Source organism: Podarcis raffonei, chromosome 14 (assembly GCF_027172205.1).
Source record: "Podarcis raffonei isolate rPodRaf1 chromosome 14, rPodRaf1.pri, whole genome shotgun sequence".
Taxonomy (NCBI): domain Eukaryota; kingdom Metazoa; phylum Chordata; class Lepidosauria; order Squamata; family Lacertidae; genus Podarcis; species Podarcis raffonei.
The window spans coordinates 1,027,081-1,044,975 of NC_070615.1; the positions used below are offsets into that span (position 1 = coordinate 1,027,081).

Below are 17,895 nucleotides of genomic sequence, written 5' to 3' on the forward strand. Positions count from 1 at the left end.
TTGGAATTCCTCTTTTTGCCTGCTTCATACAGTTGGGAGTACTGTATTCAGAATGGCATCTAATTTCTTTCCATCTGGTGTCTGGTTTGGGTAGGAAAGAGAAATTAAAGATCTAGTGGGCTAAAATCCTGAGGCATTTATGCAGTGAGGGCACTATTTGGCCACCCTGCACAGCATTTGCTTGGCGGGTTATCGGGGATGCCCTGTGGGCTTTGCATGTGCACCAGGATGAATGATAAGCCAGCAGAGCCATGATGTGCTTGTCAGGTTAACAGACCCAAGGTCTTGGCAGCAGGGAGGAAACATGCCCAGGAGTTGGGAGGGAGATGATTCCTTCCTTCTTAGGGAACTTTTCTGCTTGGACTATGTTCAATTTTGGTGAATGGGTTTTTTCTGCAGATCCTCTATATTGCTATGTTTTAAATGGATATAACCTTTCCCCACTTTAGTCATTGTGCCTTGGGTCCCCTTTATGGGTGTGATAGAAATGCTTCCTGGAAATAGACACACATGCAAATACCTTGGTCACAGAATTCATCTGCAATGAGCAGATGAATTCAACATTATCCCCAATACTGTATTCAAAAGAAGCTAGAAAGAATATTCTGTTCTTTAATAATGAAAATGGAAGCCTCTTTCTCAGGGGAATACATTTTTGAGAAATTGGAGGACAGATTTCAGCACAAGTGAGAATGCTTTCTTGGTGGTGGTGGCCCCCAGATTGTGGAACGCCCTCCCTTCTGAGGTGCGCCATCATGGAACTGTTTTTGGCATCATGTCAAAGTGTTTTTCTTTACCCAGGGCTTTGGGTGAGTGGATGTTTACCCTGTTGGTGTGCTTGGGTTGCCCTCCAGTTTTGCTGCCCTTGCAATGGTATCAAGCTTTGTAGTTTCAATGAAATAGTTTGAACAGTTTGTATGTTGTTTTAAATTGTGATATTCCATGAGCCATTCAGTGATGGACAGGCAATAAACATACATAAATAAATCTTATGAGAGTTCATTTTCTAACCATATGAATTTTTCTGGCGTCTCAATTCACACAAGATCATTTCAGTGTGTTGAATTCACTGAAGGTGTGAATCAGTCACAACTGCAAATAATCATCTGAAGTGATGCCTTTGTTCCTGCAGCTGCAATGGATCTGTGAGGTTCACATTTGGAAATACCTGAGGTTGAGCATTTATGTGCGTATGAAATAATTCAGTGGTGGGTGGGTGGCTGGGTGTAAGTGGAAATGTTGTTTTGTGAAATAAAAGCGAAATGAACAACAATCCTCAAATGAGAGAGTACAGAATGTCGCTGTTTTGATAACAACGGTGCTGACCTTGATACCCTTATTTTCATTCAGCTTTTGGGGAAAACACTTTCAAGCAGATCAGTTGTTTTAAATGTCAGAGGGTGGGGGCATTTTCCTGCGAGCAGCTATACAAAAGGGAGAGAGAGAATTGCTGAGAAATGTCTGCTCATATATATACATATATTCCCTTCATCCGAAACATCCATCTAGGAATATTCAAGAGTTCTTGCTCCATAGATGTGCGCTGGTTTCCTTTTGATGTCCAGAAATGTAAATTGAAGTTTGGATCCTGGACTTACGGTGGATGGTCTTTGGATTTGCAAATGCAAGAAGCAGAAATATCTGGATACATTTCAAATGGCGAGTGGGATTTAGTCGGTAAGCTGTATGGATATTCCTAAATGCAGTTGCCTTCAGTTCAGTCAGGGAGATTTGCTTCCAGAGATGGAACTGATGTGCCTTAGAATGAACCTTGTCAGTGGCATCGGGATACTCTCTTGGGTCCTGTTTAAATGTTTAGCTGAGCCTTTTTATGTCAATCTTCAATTCCATCTGAAACACAAGTAGTGTTAGATCATTGTCATCATGTTCACACACATTTCTGTTCCTTGGATTTTCAGATTGCGGGAAAGTGCTCCAAGGATTAGGGAAGGATCATAATATTCCTTGAACAATACGAGGGTGGGCCGGTCCTCTCTCCTACATGTTTAATTTAAAAATAAAATAGGATGCTAGCCCTCAGTGGTCCAGTGCTTTGCTGGAAGAACCTTAGAAGAGCCTGCTGGATCAGGTCAATGGCCCATCTCACCCAGTATCATGTCAACATGGTTTTCTTTGCCCAGGCTCTTCTTTACTTAGATGTCTGTCGGAAACCCTCAAGCAGCACTTGACCACAAGAGCACTCTCTCCTCCTGTGATTTCCAGCAACTGATATGGAGAAGCATTGCTGCCCTTGACAGGAGGCAGAGCATAACCATCCCTGCTAGTAGCTGCTGATAGCCCTCTTCTGTGTATTGATCTAATCCTCTTTTAAAGTCATCCAAGTTGGTGGCCATCACTGCCTCCTGGGGGAAGAAGGTCCAGAGTGCTGCATGATGAAGAAGTACTTTTTCTTCCAACATTCAGCTTCATGGCATGTCCATGAGTCTGGCAGAGTAGAAACTTTATTAATTGTTTTATTACTCTCCCTTCACCATAAGTTCCCAGAATGTATCGTAGCAATTTATAATGAAATATTCAGAACAGTTTAAAGGAAAGTAAACTAAAACACAGTAAGCTTTTTATACTGAGTTGGTCCTTTAGTTCATCTATCTCAGTGTTTCCCAAACTGACTGGCAGCTGCTCTCCAGGGTTTCAGGTGAGGGGATTTCCCAGTCCTACCTGGAGATGCCACTGGGAATTGAACCTGTGACCTTCTTCGTGCAAAGCAGATGCTCTACTGCAGAGCTACAGCTCTGTTTGAATGAAAGGGCTTGGGGGTAAGACTTGCAAAAATTGGCTAAGGGATTTGGGCCTTTCTTCTCTAAAGCACCTAAAGGATAAGCAGAATCTCAGTTAATGCTCTTATACATTGCCTGCATTATCAGTGTTTAATTCTCATAAGCCTGAAGATGAATTTAGCCCCTTGCATCATACAAGTCTTCAAAACAGGCTAAACAGTTTGAACATGCTGCTCTGCACCACACACTTATCTGGAGTTTGCATTGCCCAGGTAGATGCAAACTGCAGCCCAGTGAGAGTGATGTAATAACTGAGAAAGGGCACAGGTGTTGGGTGAAATCAGGCCCGATCTTTTTTGAATACAGAAAGTAAGCAGAGTTGGCATGGCAGTAGGGTAAGGATCACTTCCTCCTTCCCCTCAGCCCCTGCCATTGCAAAGGCACCTTACTGGGTTGGGGAAGTGCCAGCCTCGCTCCATGGGAATCACACAGCATTGAACTCTGTTGAGGTGTAAGCCAAGCATCCAGGTTCTCACTGGGCATCCAGAGACAGAGATTCCAGTCAGGCAGAGGCCCCAGCATGCGCTTAGGGCATCCCTCAGCCAGCACTCCCCTCAGGCCCCTTATGGGGGCCCACCTTTCCAATGCTATTATTGCCCAATGTCATTTCTGCCAAATTATACAGAATTCATTCAATGCTAAACATAAGTCCACTTGGGGAAAGGTGACCCCCATCCCAACCAGTGGAGCAATTGAGATCGGGAGGGGAAAATCCTTTCCAGCCCTGTCAACCAGTGGCCTAGAAGACCCAGTGAAATTGTAATTTTCATGGCAAAACGGCGATCCCTTTCCTCATGAGATCTCACAGGGGGATCCCTATTCTGCAAGACCTTAGAAGTGTACTGCCAAGGAGATGTAATTCTACCTCCCTCTTGTTTTCTTGGCTTCTGGTCACCTTGTGTGCAGGTCACACCCAGAATGAGGCTAACAGACCATGGCCTTCCCCCAAGGAAACCTGGGAACTGTAGACTGGTGCGGGTGCTGAGAAGTCTCTTGTAGAAGTACATCTCCCAGGTGTTTCTAACTCTGAGGAAAGAGAGTGAGTTACCAGGGTGAGGAAGAGGAGCCCATTGTTCATACTGATGCCCTGTCTCGTGAGCCATTGAGGCTACAAGTCGGAGTAACATCTGGGTGATCACCCTCCACTGATGGCCACAAAAGTTTGCCTTCCCCAATACGTCTCAGTACAAATCTTGGTCATTTGGGGGTTAGCAGCACTGCCTGTAGTATTAGCAAACCAAATTAAAACAGAACAAAGAAGCCTCTTCTACCAAGGGATGGCCTACACATAGCAACAGCAAAGCTTGACAAAATCCAGGCAGTTTCCTCCACCGACCACTGACCATAGCTAGATTTGCTTAGCTTCAGCAAGGTGGATACCTCAAGAGTATTTTGACCAGGAAGGAGTAACATTTTTTTGCTACTACGTAGTGGCTGAGTGATCAGGGGTGCTATGATTGGAGTCAGCAGTGAGTGGGACCTGGGTTCACCTGTTGGTTAAGCCCTGCTAGCTCTGCATCATCCTAAGAACATATGAAGAACCCTGCTGAATGGCCCATCTAGTCCAGCATCCTGTTCTCACAGTGGCCAACTAGATGCCAGACAAGCAGGGCATGAAGGCAACAGCATTCTTCCTACTTGTGATTTACAGTTACTAGTGTTCAGAGGCCTGCCACTGACAATAGTGGAAGCAGAACATAGTCACCATGGCTAGTAGTCACTGCTAGCCTTATCTTCCCCCTTACAGATGTGCTCCTTCAGCTGCTAAACCTCTGCTTGGTGGGGTGATGGGAGGCAGAGCAGTTTTACATGTGGGGGGAAGCACATGGGATGACTCTCCTGACACACACTGTCATCCCCATCACAATCATACTGCTACTCTGACTTGTAGCCTCAACGGCTTACCAGACAGGGTGCCAGTATCACACAACCAAAGCAGTATTTGGTAGGCTGGAGAACGATAATTTCTGATGACAGATAATCATTTATTTGTATCAGTTGCTGTCCTTAGCTAAGCTCCCTGAATGGGGAGGCAGCAACCTTTGGAATCAGGTAGTGATGTTGGTGGTAACAGAGGGGCGGCTGAAGATCCATGTGGGCTTCAGTGAAGTTCTGCCAGGGCCACAGATGGCCTGGGAGCCATGAGGTGCCCACATCTGCTCTCAGCAATAACCCTGGGAGACTTTTCTTAGTAATTGCTTTGGTGAAATTCACAGGAGACCTTTTGTCCCACCCCCACAGGTGTTCCTGGGAAAAGAACCGAATCTTTCTATGACTGTTGCAAAGAGCCTTATCCAGATGTGACCTTTACGGTGACGATGCGACGGAGGACTCTGTATTATGGGCTCAATCTTCTCATCCCCTGTGTGCTGATCTCAGCTCTTGCCCTTCTCGTTTTCCTGCTTCCAGCTGACTCTGGGGAGAAGATTTCACTCGGTAAACATATTATTCTATTTGTTTATAAGCAAAGCTATTTTGCATGCTGTCAGGGGCTCAGGAGCAGAAGCACAGGGGAGAGAGGAAATGGAGAGCGAAGGGGAAGAATCCGAGGGCAGCGTAGGGGAGTATGACAGTGAAGATTCCCAGAAGGGGGCGCCGATGGTCAGGGCAAGGGGGGTCCCAGGGGGGACGCACCAGAAACAAGGGGCCAGCGGGGACTCCCAAAGCAGCAGCGGGGGATCAGGACCAGCTTCCCCACCAGAGCGTAGTGGGGGGGAAGAGTCACATGTGTCAGGACCAGCGTCTCCTCCAGCGGGGAGAGAAGATGAGTCAGGGCTGACCACGCCTCCATCGGAGAGTGGGGGAACGGAGGGGAGGTCAGTTACAGCTAGCCTCCCCGAAGGGGAAAGCAGTGACAGCAGCAGTGAAACGGTCAGGAGGAAGGTTGCCGGCTGGGCGCGTGCGCCAAGTTCAAATGTACAGGCGCGCGGGACAGCAGGAGACCCGGATTGGGAACCAGGTCCTAAAGCCTGCCGGAGGGAGGGGGAAGACTCAGGGGACTCAGCGTCAGAAGAGTCTAGGAAGGGCGAGACCCCGACGGACAGGCGGAACCAGAGGAGGAAAGAGCAAAGGAAGAGGTGGAGCAAGGCTAGAGTCTTAAACTGGTGTCTGGGGGGAGGAGATTCAGACGGAGCTTCAGCGGTCTAGAGTTTGAGACGTAGAGCTGCACGCTGCGGCTGTGAAAGTGAAACTGAACTTCAATAAAGACTTTCGTACTTAACAACGAAACGGCGTTGGTCCTTTGTGAGCTGGAACCTCGGGCAGCTCTGACACATGCATTTTCAGCTTAAATGTCACAGTCAGTTTCTGGCAAGGAGAAAGTAGTTACAAGTGGAAACTCTCAAGAAGTCACAGAATGCATGGTCCAGGGATAGAGAGAGAAGGAAGATGAATGAAAAGGGGACAGAACCTATTCATGGCACAATCACAGAAGGAGGGATACTGCAGTGCAGACTGTATATGTACCCTGGAAATGGGATGGATGAATCTGTCAAATGCAATTTCTTTCACTTTCATCCCCCCCCCCCATTCTGAAGTTCAGTTCACTACATTTCTGCACCAGTTGGCATTTTTTAAAAAGAAGGAAATGTGTCTGTAGTTCTAATGCAGATTTTAAATTCATCCATTTGTTGCATGAATTTTGGCTAGACATTTTTCAAGTATCCCCACCCTCATGAGGGATATTGTACTATTTTTCTGCTAATGTATGTGTGGGATGTGTGGCTGAGTAGGGACAACAGACATAAAGTGTCTCCCCTCCCTCTCCTAGGATGATGTTGGCTGCACCCCATTCCATGCCTCGTTAACCCTAAATCCAGGCAATAGCAGCACCCCGTACCTCCACCACCTGCCCCCTCTGACCCAGAAACATGGTGCTGCTGTTTGTTCTTTGCACAGCCACTCAGTCCCACCACAGGAGAAGTCAAGATACTCCAACCGCCTTCAATTAGGGGAAGGTGTGAGAGGGCTGTGTGGGTGTGGGCAGGTGTGCCATTGGGCCCCCCAATTTTTTTCAAGGAAGGGACCTCCTCAAAATTCCCTGGTGGCTGTGCGTGCACAGTTTAAGAAAGGTATTGACAAGCTGGAAGGTGTGCAGAGCACGATGACCAAGATGATCAAGGGTCTGGAAACCAAACCTTATGAGAAATGATTAAGGGAGCGGGGTATGTTTAGCATGAAGAAGAGAAGACTGAGAGGTGAACTATCTTGAAATATCTGAAGGGCTGCCATATGGAAGATGTAGCAAGCTTCTTTTTTGCTGCTTCAAAGGGCAAAACCTGAACCAATGGATTACAAGAAAGGAGGTTTGGGCTCAACAATAGGAATGACTTTCAGATGGGAAGAGATTTGGTTCTTTGGTTATAATTATTTCTGCATTGCAGGGGGTTGAAGTGCATTACCCTTGGGATACCTTCCCACTCTACATCTCTATGATGGATTGTAGAGGCCTTGTAATTTGTCCTCCAAAGACCACAGGCCTCTGATATAGGCCATTCAATTGTCTAGAATTCTCCTTGTGGAGTTCACAAGAGCTCTTCGTGTGGATTTTTTATCACGATCATCATCATCACCACCATCATTATAGGAGAGCAATGGAAGATATCTATATCATCTATATCTATATCTATATCTATATATCTATATCTATATTATCTCTCTCTATATAACTTAAATGAAGCTTTAATTCTTTTTTTAAAAGTCTACTGTGGCTGAATTTAAGAAAAAAGCAAACAAATAAACAATCTCAGGCTCTCAGTGCCCCACAGGCACTTCTTGCAACAGTCATGAACCCAGGGAAATATAGATGTAGGAAAAGAACAGCAGACTCCCCACCCCCTCAAAAATTGCAGGTTTTGAAAGGATCAAACTGTGTACATACCATGAAAGCACATGACATCCCCAAAAGAATCCTGGGAGCTGTAGTCTGGGATTTCAAGCTCTGTGAGGGGTAAACTATAGTTTCCAGGGATTTTTTTTTGGGGGGGGGGAGGAGTCGTGCTTAAAATGTATGGTGTATACACAGCCCCAGTCCATCATCTTGGTTCAAAATGGCATCCAACTGTATCCCAACATAGAAGAAAGCCTGCTTCTTGATCTCAAAAACAATCATGTAAAATTTGCTTCTGGTTTTTTAAGAAGTGTCCAAATCCATAGTGAACAAATAACTTTCAAAAATATATTGTAGAGAAACAGTTATTCTGTAAAAAAATAAAGGTACTGAATCCCAAGCCGGAATTAAGATTGCTGAAAGAAATATTAACAACCTCAGATATGCAGATGACACAACCTTGATGGCAGAAAGTGAGGAGGAATTAAAGAACCTTTTATTGAGGGTGAAAGAGGAGAATGCAAAATATGGTCTGAAGCTCAACATCAAAAAAACGAAGATCATGGCCACTGGTCCCGTCACCTCCTGGCAAATAGAAGAGGAAGAAATGGAGGCAGTGAGAGATTTTACTTTCTTGGGCTCCATGATCACTGCAGATGGTGACAGCAGCCACAAAATTAGAAGATGCCTGCTTCTTGGGAGAAAAGCAATGACAAACCTAGACAGCATCTTAAAAAGCAGAGACATCACCTTGCCAACAAAGGTCTGTATAGTTAAAGCTATGGTTTTCCCAGTAGTGATGTATGGAAGTGAGAGCTGGACCATAAAGAAGGCTGGTCGCCGAAGAATTGATGCTTTTGAGTTATGGTGCTGGAGGAGACTCTTGAGAGTCCCATGGACTGCAAGAAGATCAAATCTCTCCATTCTGAAGGAAATCAGCCCTGAGTGCTCACTGGAAGGACAGATCCTGAAGCTGAGGCTCCAATACTTTGGCCACCTCATGAGAAGAGAAGACTCCCTGGAAAAGACCCTGATGTTGGGAAAGATGGAGGGCACAAGGAGAAGGGGACGACAGAGGACAAGATGGTTGGACAGTGTTCTCGAAGCTACTAGCATGAGTTTGACCAGACTGCGGGAGGCGGTGGAAGACAGGAGTGCCTGGTGTGCTCTGGTCCATGGGGTCACAAAGAGTCGGACACGACTAAACAACTAAACAACCACAACAATGGGCATTTGTTCAGGGTTAAACTTTTGTTCTTGCTTTGTTTGCTATTATTGGGAAAGGATGCATCTGCAAAAGATGGCTCACATTGGCATCTTTCCCTGTGCAAGTGATGAGCAATGAAAAAAAAGTGCCAAAGGTCACAATTCACAACCCTACAAAAATACACAGAAGGGAGGAGAAACATTCTGGGCTCTTTCCAAGTCAATAATGAATATGATAATAGTAATAGTAGTAGTAGTAGTAATGCAATTAAGGCTGCACATATAGGAAACAAAGGAAGCCTGCTGTCAGGACTGGAGTCAGATGCAGGTCAGCAAGAAGAAACAAGAGTTTATCCGAGAAGCTAACTCTTTATTCAAAGAAACGGCATACAATTCAGCAATACATCCCAGCAAGTATTGCCCCAGTAGAGCAGTTGCCAGGACTGAGGTTCCCCACCTTCACTCACCTCCAAGCCTCCTACTTTGCCAGAAGTTTCCCAAGCAGTCTCAAACTGCAATGGGGCATCTCCAATCTCTGTTCCACTCTGTGCATTACTCTGTGTGTCCTTGGAGACAAGTGGGGAGGGGAGCTTGTCACAGTAGGACAATCTGTATTCTTCTGCAGCCTTTGCCCCACCCCCACCTCTGCTTCAGCCTCTGAGTCAGAACTGCTCTCTGTCACAGGCTCTCCTTGCTCACCAAATCCTGTTGCCCCTTCAGCCTCCAACAACTCATAGAATCATAAAATCGTAGAGTTGGAAGGAACCTCAAGGGTCATCCAATCCAACCCCTGCAATGCAGGAATCTCAGCTAAAGCATCCATGACAGATGATCATCCAACCTCTGCTTAAAAACCTCCAAGAAAGGAGAGTCCACCACCACTTGTGGCAATCTGTTCCACTGCTGAACAACTCTTACTGTCAGAAAGTCCTGCCCTCCAGAGCAGGAGAAAACAGCTTGTTCCCTCTTCCTTGTGACAGCCCTTGAGATATTGGAAGATGGCTGTCATATCTCTCTTATTCTCCTCTTTTCCAGCCTAAACATACCCAGCTCCTTCAAGCACTCCTCGTAAGGCTTGGTTTGTAGACCCTTGATCATTTTGGTTGCCCTCCTCTGCACACATTTCAGCTTGTCAACATCCTTCTTAAATTGTGGTGCATGCCCAGAATTGGACACAGTATTCCAGATGTGGTCTGACCAAGTTAGAAGAGAGTGGTACTATTACTTCCCTTGATCTGGACACTAGGCTTTTGTTGATGCAGCCTAGAATAGCATTGGAATTTTTTTGCTGCTGCATCACACCATTGACTCGTGTTCAGCTTGTGGTCCACTAAAACCCCTAGATCCTTTTCAAATGTACCACTGGCAAGTCAGGTGTCCCCCATCTTATATTTATGCATCTGGTTCTTCCTGCCTAAATGCAGAACTGTACATTTGTCCCTATTGAAATTCATTTTGTTAACTTGTGCCCAGTTCTCCAATCTGTTAAGGTCATTTTGAATCCCGATTCTGTCTTCTGCATTATTAGCTACCCCTCCCAGTTTAGTGTCATATGCAAATTTCATGAGCATTCCCTTAATTCCTTTGTCCAAGTCTTTTTAATAAACACATTGAACAACAACGTGCCCAGGACACCACCATGCAGCACCCCACTTGTCACTTTTCCCCAGGATGGTGAGGAACCATTAATGAGTACTCTTTGGGTTCAGTCAGTCATCCAGCTACAAATCCACCTAAAAGTTACCTCGTTCAACCTACATTTTACTAGCTTCCTCAGGGGGGACTTTGTCAAAAGCCTTACTGAAGTTAAGATACACTATGTCCACAGCATTCCCCAGATCCACCCAATTTGTAACTCTATCAAAAAAAGGAATGAGATTCATCTGACATGACTTGTTTTTGAGAAACCCATGCTGGGTCTTAGTCATCACAGCATCCTTTTCTAAGTGCTTACAGATTGACTGTTGAATTATGTGTTCTAGGACATTTTATGGTATTGATGTCAAGCTCACCGGTCAGTAGTTACCTGGTTTTTCTGCCTCCTGCCTTTTGAAGTTGGGGACATTTGTCCGCCTCCAGTCTGCAGGGACCTCACCTGTTCTCTAAGAATTCTCAAAGGTCATAGACAAAGGGTCTGAGATTACACCCGCAAGCTCCTTCATCAGGTTGATCAAGTTCATCAGGTCCTGGAGATCTGAATTTATTTAAAGTAGCTGAGTGCTCTCTTACCACCTCTTTTCCTATATTGCGCTGCAGCTCCCTCCTTACATCAATTATTCTGTTATCGCCAGGTTGGGCATCACTTTCCTTTTGGGTGAAGACAGAGGCAAAGCAGGTGCTGAGCAGTTCTGCTTTCTCTCTGTCACCCAATAGCGTTTCTCCATCTTCTCCATACAGAGGACCTACAACTTGCTTGTTCTTCCTCTTGGTTCAAACATAGCCACAGAAACCTTTTAAATTATTTTAAACCTCTCTTGCAAGCTCATTCTGAGCTTTAGCCAGCCTGACCTTCACCTTGCAACTGTTGGCTAGTTGTGTCTACTCCTCTTTTGTGATTTCCCCTTTCTTCCATTTCTTACACATCCTTGTTGGAATTGTCTGCCTTTGGAATTGTCTGCCTTCAATATTTCTCCTTATAGAATCTCCCATCCTTCTTGGACTCCCTTTTCTTTGACTATTTCTGACCACAGGATCTCACCCACGTGTCCTAGTGTTATATGAGAGGGTGAGGCTTTTCTTTATCTTCTCTCTATATATCATGAATAATTTTATAAACTTCTATCATGTCACCTCTTACTTGCCTTTTTTTTCTAAATAAAAAAGCCCCAAGCTCTGCAACCTTTCCTTGTAGGGGAAGAAATACATATTTTCATTAGTATGTGAGCCTCTTAATAATTTCATTCCTCTTTTCCTCAACCCCGAGAGTGCCTTTATGTCCTGATTCCATACCAATACTTTGCCTTTCAGGAATCACCGTTTTACTCTCCCTCACAGTGTTTATGCTCCTGGTGGCTGAAATTATGCCAGCGACATCTGATTCAGTGCCATTAATAGGTGAGTAACAGCAGTATTAATGTTCAGTGAGCAATTGTATATTCAAACTTGCAACAAGGCCACAATAATATAGATCAGGAATTGTGTGTGTTCAGTAGATTTACTGGTTTAGAAGTCTTGGCTTATGGTTTGGGGGTTGGAAATTGCACAGTTGGCAAATATTCGGTGAGGAAAGAAATTACAATGCTTAAAAGTAAAAGGTTTATGCTGTGGTGCTGGTAGCCAATTAAGTGGTTAATTCTACTGCCATGACCCAGAGCCTCCAACATCTAGGGGCTTCTAATCTCTTCATTCATTCTATAATAAGAGAGTCAGTGTGGTTACACCAGGGTTCAAATCCGCATTGGGTGACCTTGGGTCACTGCCTCTCAGTCTAACCCAACTCACAGATTTGTTGTGAGGATAAAATGGAGAAGGGGAGAACTAGAGACACCACCTTGGGCTCCTTGGAGGAGAGGTGAGGTATAAATGCAATGAATAAATAAAAGGAATTAAATACTGCACATGTGCAGAAGTATTTCCTGTCTTGCACTCATCCTGTGCTTACTTTCTGGCAGGATAGAATAAAATGCCCATATCCACAGGGGGCTCTGTGCACTCCATCCTTTGGATCCAGGATGTAGGGCTATCCAATAATTGTGGAGTTGGAAGGGACTACAAGGGTCATCTAGTTCAACTCCCTGCCATGCAGGAATCTCCCCAATGTAGGGCTCAAACCCATGATCCTGAGATTAAGTCTCATGCTCTACCAACTGCACTGTCCTCTCTCCCGTGGCTTTCCAGACTGTCCTTAGACTCAAGCTTCCATCAGTCCCCAGCCAGCATGGCCAATGGCCAGGAATGGTGGGAGTTGTAGTCCAACAGCGTTTGGACTACAATGTTAGACTATTAGGTGAATGACAGCTATTTGAAGTGGCAGTGCAGCCTAAATTCTCCCCATAACCTGGTCATTATTTCCTCCTCCACCTCCTCCTCCTCGTCCTCCTCCTCCTCCTTTTCATCTTCTTCTCCTCTCCATTTGCAGCACAGTATTTTGCAAGCACCATGATTATTGTCGGACTTTCAGTTGTGGTTACCGTGATCGTTTTGCAGTATCACCACCATGATCCAGATGGGGGAAAAATGCCCAAGTGGGTAAGAGCCCAGATGATGCATATTTTCCTCTCCCTGTCTATATATAACTGAAACCCTGCAGATCACAGTCCTGCTACAGGAGCAGGCAAGTCATTCTTGTTCCCCAGATATTAGTTGGATGAGGCAGCAAACGGAAATGGTTTGATAGCACATATGTCTTTGCAAGCATAGTTCAGCATAGTTCAGCCATACATCAGAGATGGGGGACCTGTGGCCCTTCAGCCACCATGGCCAATGGTCAAGGATGATGGGAGATGGAGTTCTGGAGGCAACAGGTCAGGAGCATTGCTAGTGAGTGGCTCAGGGGACCTGAACCTTGGATTTTTCTGCCTGGTCCCTGGTCTCCTATCCTTCTAACTTCAAAAAACATTTCTAAAAATCTTTACTTATGAAGTGGCTGGACGTGCTTCAAACTGCAGTCAGATCTCAGCCATTGGAGCAGATTCTACTCATCCCAAACAAACATATGTATGCATTTGTGTCTTCAGACTTCTATGTTGTCAAATGAAAGGATGTTAGGCTGTATGGATGTTAGGCTGTATGGACTAAGGCATCAAGGTCCATCATGATGCCCTCCCATAAAAATGATCTCAGGACTTCTGCTTGAGACCTTTGTGAGCTATTACCAGTCAGGGCTGAGTGTGCTAGGCAAGATGGACCATTGATTTCGCTAATCACCAGGTAGTTTCTTAACAAACAAACAGTAGAGAGGATGAAGACAGGATATTCAAAAGTGGTTTATGAGTTTCTGTGAGATCTTTTTTTTTGCATTAGGTGATATATATATATCCCCAACATCTGGTTTAAGAATAGCTCTTAAACATTCCTGCTCTGAGAGAGTTTGAAATGTCAATAAAAAATGCAAAACTGAAGATAATTAAAAATAGTGTGTTAAATTTGATTGAAAACAGTATTTTGATTTTGGAGAGTTTGAGATGAAAACAGGAGGAAACTGGGCAAATTGCAAAGCCTAGACATTATTGTCTTAAGAGAGAGAGAGAGAGAGAGAGAGAGAGAGAGAGAGAGAGATCTGAACAAAAAGGTTTTTGTAAAGTAGTTTATCTGGAAGACACTTTGCACATGTGTGGCTCAGAGGCCAATGGGGAGGTTTGATTTCACAAGACCCTGGCTCATACACAGGGCCAGCCAAAAACATTTTGGCCCCTGAGGTGGACCCCAAAATTGAGCCCCTCTCCTCACTAGGGAAGAAAGGGTGAGGGAAGAACTATATCAGGAACGGGGCGGGGAGGGGAGAGAAAGATCTAAATTGGAATCTGCTGCCCCCGTGGATCCTGCTGCCTGAGGCGGTTGCCTCATCTTGCCTCATGGGTGGGCCAGCCCTGCTCATACATTCAGCTAGGACAGTTTGGCAGTAGAAGAAGTAGAGAAGCAACAGCAGCCTTTTTGTAGCATCCAGTACAACCTGGGCCATCCAAGTGTGTACCTAATTAATATGATCTTTCCCTCACTCTTTTGAGGGGAGAATTGTGTAAGCTGGCCTTCATGTGACTGGCTAGTCATGTAACTAGCACATGTGGCCCTCCAGATGTTGCTGAACTAAAACTCCCACCATCCCTTACCATTGGCCATGTTGGCTGATGGAAGCAGGAGTCAAATAACATCTGGAGGGTCACAGGTAGGGATGGAAAGAATCATAGAACTGTAGAGTTGGTAGGGACCCCAGGGGTCATCCAGCCCAATGTCCTGCAATGAAGAATCACTGCTAAAGAATCCCTGGCAGATAGCCATACAACCTCCATTTAAAAACCTCCAGTGAAGGAGGGTCCACCACCTTCTACGGTAGTCCATTTCATAGTCCAACAGCACTTACTTTCTTCCTAAAGTTATCTAGCAACATCTGGAGAGCCACAGGCGCCCATCCCTGTTTCAGCTGGATATTCTAGGCATTGAACCTGGCACCTCCTGCATGCTAAGAATGTGCTCTTCCACTGTGCTTTGGGCTCCCCTTTAAAGACTGCTCCTCCTCCACACTCTTGTAGTGCTAGCCCCCAACTGAATGTATGAACCAGAGTGGAGTGCAGGCACAGGGCTCATTGGTCAATGACCTTACCATTGCTAGACAAGCAAGTAACATGCAAGGGGCCAGATATCTTCCAAGATATAATAGCTACGGTGTGTTTTTATACATGTTTCCCAGACCAGAATCATCCTTCTCAACTGGTGTGCCTGGTTCCTGAGAATGAAAAGACCAGGGGAGGACAAAGTGCGACCAGCATGCCAGCATAAACAGCGTCGATGCAGTATGTCCAGCATAGATGTAAACACTGTGAGTGGGCAGCAATCCAGTAATGGGAATATGCTCTACATAGGCTTCAGAGGCCTGGAAGGTGTCCATTGCACCCCTACCACTGATTCCGGTGTGATCTGTGGGAGAATGACTTGCTCCCCGACTGATGAAGACAACCTCCTTCACAGTGGACATCCGTCTGAAACTGACCCAGAACTGGCAAAGATCCTAGAGGAGGTCCGATATATTGCCAACAGGTTTCGAGACCAGGATGAGGCAGAAGCCATTTGCAATGAATGGAAGTTTGCTGCTTCTGTTGTGGACCGCCTCTGTTTGATGGCTTTTTCGGTCTTCACAATAATTTGTACCATTGGCATCTTAATGTCGGCCCCCAATTTTGTAGAGGCTGTTTCTAAAGATTTTGCTTGACCTGCACTTGTGGACTTGCAAAAAAAGTTTTTTTTATGTTGGCAATCTATTAAAATATGTTAAGTAGCAATAGCATATTCAGTGCACTTGGCTTATATAGGATGATTGGATGCAAACTTCTTTTGGGAGGTACAGTCTAAGAAACGGACAGTATCAGTGTTAATAGCCTTGGCAACTGCTGGGGCCTTCTGTATACTGCACCATCTCCCCAATTTACCAAATCTGGTGCCCAGAATAAATTATTTAAGTCTATTTGCATCTTCTTTGCATTGTTTATTTTTATGTTCCTATATGCCTTCACACTTTCCCACCCCACATGTTAGATACTGTCTTTATTTCAAAAGAGATGAGAACCAGAGGCCATTGGGATGGCAAATTGAGCACCAGGTCCTCATTTCCATACATGGAAAGCTAGCATACCTGGAGTACATACAGAATATAGGCAACTCTGATCATTTGTGTTCCTGCCAAATGGTTACCAGATTTGGTCTTGATGACTACTGATAGGAACAGTGGAGGCTGGCCCACTGGGAGGCAGGGGGAATTGCCCCACCAACCTCAGCCTGCCCTCAGCCAGCCCCACCTGCCTTCCTTCCTACTTACAAGTAGTCAAGGGGCTTGCCTTGTCTGCCAGCTCCATCCTCCTTGATCTCAGTATTGCCCCTTTTACGTCTCAGCAGTAGGGAGGAAGACTGGGACAAAACTATTAATTGGTTCTGCCTGTCATTGGCTCTGGCTCCACATCCTGTTGGCCTCTCCTCCTTCCACCCCACAAATCCCAATGGACAGCAATCTCCAGTGCATAGGAAGGACTCCTGCGTGAGTGCCTAAGGGCCCCGCTCCTGCCACTCACCACTTGGCCCAGGGCGGGGCCTGACAGGCCTCATAAGGACGGTTGCTGCTACTGCTGCTGCTGTCCAGGAGGACTCGGAGGGGCGCAGAGTTCTTTTTAAAATGTTTTGAAATTTTCTTTTTCCCTTTTGAATTTTTTTTTTGGGGGGTGGTGGGATGGGATGGATGTTTGGTTGGGCTCAGGAATTTGTTTGATTTTGATATGATTGTAATTTTTACAGTTTTTTGTTAGTATTGTTTTATTTTGAGTTTTATTTTGTTCTTAAGGGGAGGGCTGCCGGGGAGTGGGTCCCAGCCAACAAAATGGCTGGGGCATGTTCCACAGGGGGGATGCACTGGGACAACCGATCTCAGTGATCACGGGTAGGAGGAGAAGTTATGCTAAGACCAGACAGTGTCATTACAGAGGAGGCAGGTTTAGTCGTTGTTTGAGGACTATCCCTGCCTCCGGGTCTGGTCCTGACCGGACGGATACTAGAATCAGCAAGGGATACCCACATGACCTGAAGGTGCTGCTGTGCAATGCTAGGTCAATGATTCATAAGACCACTGCCATCCATGACTTGATCATGGATGGAGGACTTGACCTGTCATGTGTAACAGAGACTTGGTTGGGTGAAGCAGATGGGCCTGTCCTTGCCGCTGCTTGTCCACCAGGTTTCTCTTATGCACAGCAACCCAGGCCTTGTGGGCGGGGAGGGGGGTTGCAGTGATTTTTAGGAAGTCACTGGTTTGCACCAGGCATCCTATTGGGAACACCCAGTTCTCTGAGTGCATATTCTGAAAGTTGGGCAATAGGGGCAGTACAGGATTCCTTTTGGTGTACCGACCTCTCCGCTGCACCAAGGATTCCCTGCCCAAGCTGCTTCAGGTCGTGGCAGATGTTCTCCTGGAGACACCTAGTTTGGTTGTCCTTGGGGATTTTAACATCCATGCCGAGACGACCTTACAAGGGACCGATTGGGACTTTGTGGAAAGCATGGCCTCCATGGGGCTGTCCCTGAATAAGTTTGGCCCAACCCACAGCCGCGGACATGCCTTAGACCTGGTGTTCACCTCTATGGATGTTGGTGATCTGACATTAAGTAAAAGCAAAACGAAAGAAGTGCCATGGTCAGATCACTTCCTGGTGCAAATGGACTTCTCCACGACCCTTCCCCTCTGCAGGGAGGTGGGACCAATTCGGATGGTCCACCCCCGCCACTTAATGGATCCAAATGGTTTCCAGAGAGTGGTAGGGGATGCTTTATCCCATGTTGATGGCCTTTCAGCTGATTCCCTGGTGGCCCGTTGGAATGCGGAGTTAACCAGGGCTATCGACTGTCTGGCTCCGAAGCGCCCTCTCT

The 17,895-nt window shown here is 45.8% G+C and overlaps 1 protein-coding gene across 2 annotated transcripts in view; it reads left to right on the top strand.

Annotated features, from left to right (window-relative positions):
- Positions 1–15,949, top strand: part of CHRFAM7A (CHRNA7 (exons 5-10) and FAM7A (exons A-E) fusion) — a 114,952-nt gene extending 99,003 nt beyond the window's left edge. For both annotated transcript variants that reach the window (XM_053364980.1, XM_053364981.1), the window contains 5 exons: positions 1,510–1,677; positions 5,040–5,234; positions 11,800–11,886; positions 12,911–13,020; positions 15,179–15,949. In XM_053364980.1, coding sequence (XP_053220955.1) covers positions 1,510–1,677; positions 5,040–5,234; positions 11,800–11,886; positions 12,911–13,020; positions 15,179–15,697 — 1,079 coding nt within the window. In that variant the 3' untranslated portion in view covers positions 15,698–15,949. The remainder of the gene's footprint in view (positions 1–1,509; positions 1,678–5,039; positions 5,235–11,799; positions 11,887–12,910; positions 13,021–15,178) is intronic.
- The last annotated feature ends 1,946 nt before the right edge of the window (positions 15,950–17,895 follow it).